Here is a 2,648-nt window from a genome sequence, read left to right on the forward strand (position 1 = left end):
TTACTCTTGCTAATTTCATTTTGTAAAACTGTTACCTGTTACTGTTTTGCAGGAGTAGCTGCTTCAAGAACACACAACCTAGGTAACTTGTGATAATAATCAATCACCTATAGAAGAGATAGTAGTAATTCCAAAACTAATACAGACTCCAGTTAGATAAAAGGGTAAATAATTGTAAAATTATAGACATTGAAGTTAAAGCCCAGTACTCTTACTTTATGACTGGTGAGATTGGCTTGCTGGATGATTAAGATCAAACTTAGAGATTGGAATTAAATACAGAGGCCAAGAAAAAAAAAAAAAAACAGTATCTTGCCCTCAAAGTCAGCCTGAACCCAGGGAACAAGAGGACTTCTCTAAGGAGGTTTGCAACTCTGGGTCACACAACCTCCTGTAGATTGATGAGGCCACTAGAGAAAAAGTCACTCAGGTGTGCACCTGCTACAGAGGAGGGTCATGGAAAAATGGAGACACTCCTAATGCTTCCAATGGAAGTCACCTCCTCAAGGAGACCCTGCCTAACCAATGGCACTGTTGGAGCTGCTCTTAAGTTCTCTACAAGTGACTGCTATGGGAAATAAGCTGACTCTTTAACAAGACAGGAACAGGTCAATTTGACCAGCTTGACCTTAGACACCCAGCAAAACAGTTACAACCAAAATATAGCCATTCTTGGGAATTTAAAAAAATTAATCGTTAAATGTAACTTAAGATGTACACTTGTATTAGCCCACTAGAATAAAGACTGGAAACTACAAATGGAAGATTCTTAGGCAAGTGTGCCTGATAACTATCAAGAGAAACTGCCAGAGTCAGAAAATTTTAGTCAGTCTACACAGGTAAGCTTGCTAGTATTGATTATCTAACCCTAAGTAGCAGAAGTATAGAGATCTCTACTAAACACAGCTTAAACCAATAAAAGGATACTTTACAAAAATCAGATGAGATTTAGTAGCTTAACTATATTTTCTGGGGACATCAATGACATTAAGAGTTAAATGTTGTGTTTACATTCCTGATTACCTGAGTAATGTTAAAGTTCCAAAATAAAGGCCTTGTCTCTCCAGCCTTTGTTAGGCCTTATTATGGGAACAATTTCTCAGTTCTTGCACCTCCTGGTGAGGGATTAAGAACTTCTGTCATCTTCATGTTACTCATTGACATGTTCCACATTCTACAACATTTACTTTGTACTAATCTCATTTCAGTATTCATGTCTTTGTGTTCTTCTCTCATAGAAGCACCCACCCCCAGACGACTTTACAATCTACTCTTCCCCAACCAGACTTCTATCTTGGACCCCTCGATTGACCTATTTTTTTTCATATTTGATATTTTATTGGCTGTATTGAGAATCAGTACACAGACATTTCCCTTTGTACACAATTCTTAACACACGTACTGAAAATCTAAAAAGCCTTATATTGTGATTCTTTTTCAGTTTTTCCAGTGACTTTCCAGCTTTGAATTTGGAGGCAAATTTTTCTTAATAGAGTATCAAGTACCAGTATCTTTTAATGCTGATGTTATTTAGGTCCCAGTAATTCAAAACTTTGTCACACACACTACATACTCAAACTTTCAATCTTTCAAAGCACATTAAAAATATTAGGAAAACTAAGACTTCCATGATCAAAAATGTTACAGAGTACACACAATTCTGACAGCAATGATCCAGGAGTGGTCTTCTTCAGGAAACAATTCTACTAAAAAACACAGGAATAGAAGTAATTTAAAATATTCAAGACATTAAAAGCAAGAGTGTGACTCCAAACTGCCATTTAATATGCTTTGTATTGTAGGATATAAAAATAACCCCCCACCTATGGAATGTTAAGCTGACACCCAAGACAGTCCAAGCCTCCCATATTTCAATATCCCACTATTTTCTGGTTGTACCCAAAAATAAACAACCAGTAAATGGTTTCACTTCTAAAAAAAATCATTTACACTTAAAAAATGGAATGAGGTGGGATTCCCTTCTTTTTAAAAATGTTTCTAGAGCTACTAAAAAACTTGCATTTACAAAATAGTTGATAAAAATATTCCTCTGGATTGTACAAGAAGGGAAACAGGACCACTGATAGGACATGGTGTGTGATTAATCAGACTTGGCTTCTTTCTCTTCTGCTTCATCAAAGGCAGGATTCTCCTCATTTTTAGTTTCTCCAATTTTGGCAGGTAAATCTTCTTTTGTTTCTTGGTTAGTCACTTCAGCCTTTTTTCCCTTTGCTCCCCTTTTCCCTTTTCCCTCTTGTTTGAACTTTTTTGTCAGAAGATTTATTCTTGCCCGCCTGGGCTTGGCATCTGCCTTGGCTGGAGCAGGCTTAACCGACAGGCTTGCTGAACTGCGCTTGGGTTCCTCCCTCGCCGCACCTTTGGCCCAGCTGACCTTCCTCTTGGGCATCCTGGTGGGGCACATGCAAGCGCTGTGGGAGCCTTCCGAAGCTGCACTGCCTGGCTGCCACTGCCTAGCCGCCGTGCTGCTCCCACCACCCAGGCTGCTGTGATCCCGATTGACCCAATTTTTAAAAGGAAACTCCAAACCCCTTGCCCCTCACTGCCCCCTTCCAGCTTTGAAGCAGCCAGAACGATCAGCGCCCCCTTTACCTTACAGCACTAAGGAGTTCCTAAAGCAAAAGGGGGGA

The 2,648-nt window shown here is 39.4% G+C and overlaps 1 protein-coding gene across 1 annotated transcript; it reads right to left on the minus strand.

The window, feature by feature from the left end:
• Positions 1 to 2,101: 2,101 nt before the first annotated feature.
• LOC124974246 (non-histone chromosomal protein HMG-14-like) lies at positions 2,102 to 2,407 on the minus strand. The gene has a single exon (XM_047537661.1). The coding sequence runs from the start codon at positions 2,405 to 2,407 to the stop codon at positions 2,102 to 2,104; it is 306 nt and encodes a 101-aa protein (XP_047393617.1).
• Positions 2,408 to 2,648: the final 241 nt, after the last annotated feature.

This window comes from Sciurus carolinensis, unplaced genomic scaffold (genome assembly GCF_902686445.1).
Source record: "Sciurus carolinensis unplaced genomic scaffold, mSciCar1.2, whole genome shotgun sequence".
Lineage (NCBI taxonomy): Eukaryota > Metazoa > Chordata > Mammalia > Rodentia > Sciuridae > Sciurus > Sciurus carolinensis.

Bases quoted from the DNA above. Each gene is read 5' to 3' on its own strand.
- LOC124974246 (XM_047537661.1), bottom strand. From the start codon at position 2,407: ATGCCCAAGAGGAAGGTCAGCTGGGCCAAAGGTGCGGCGAGGGAGGAA.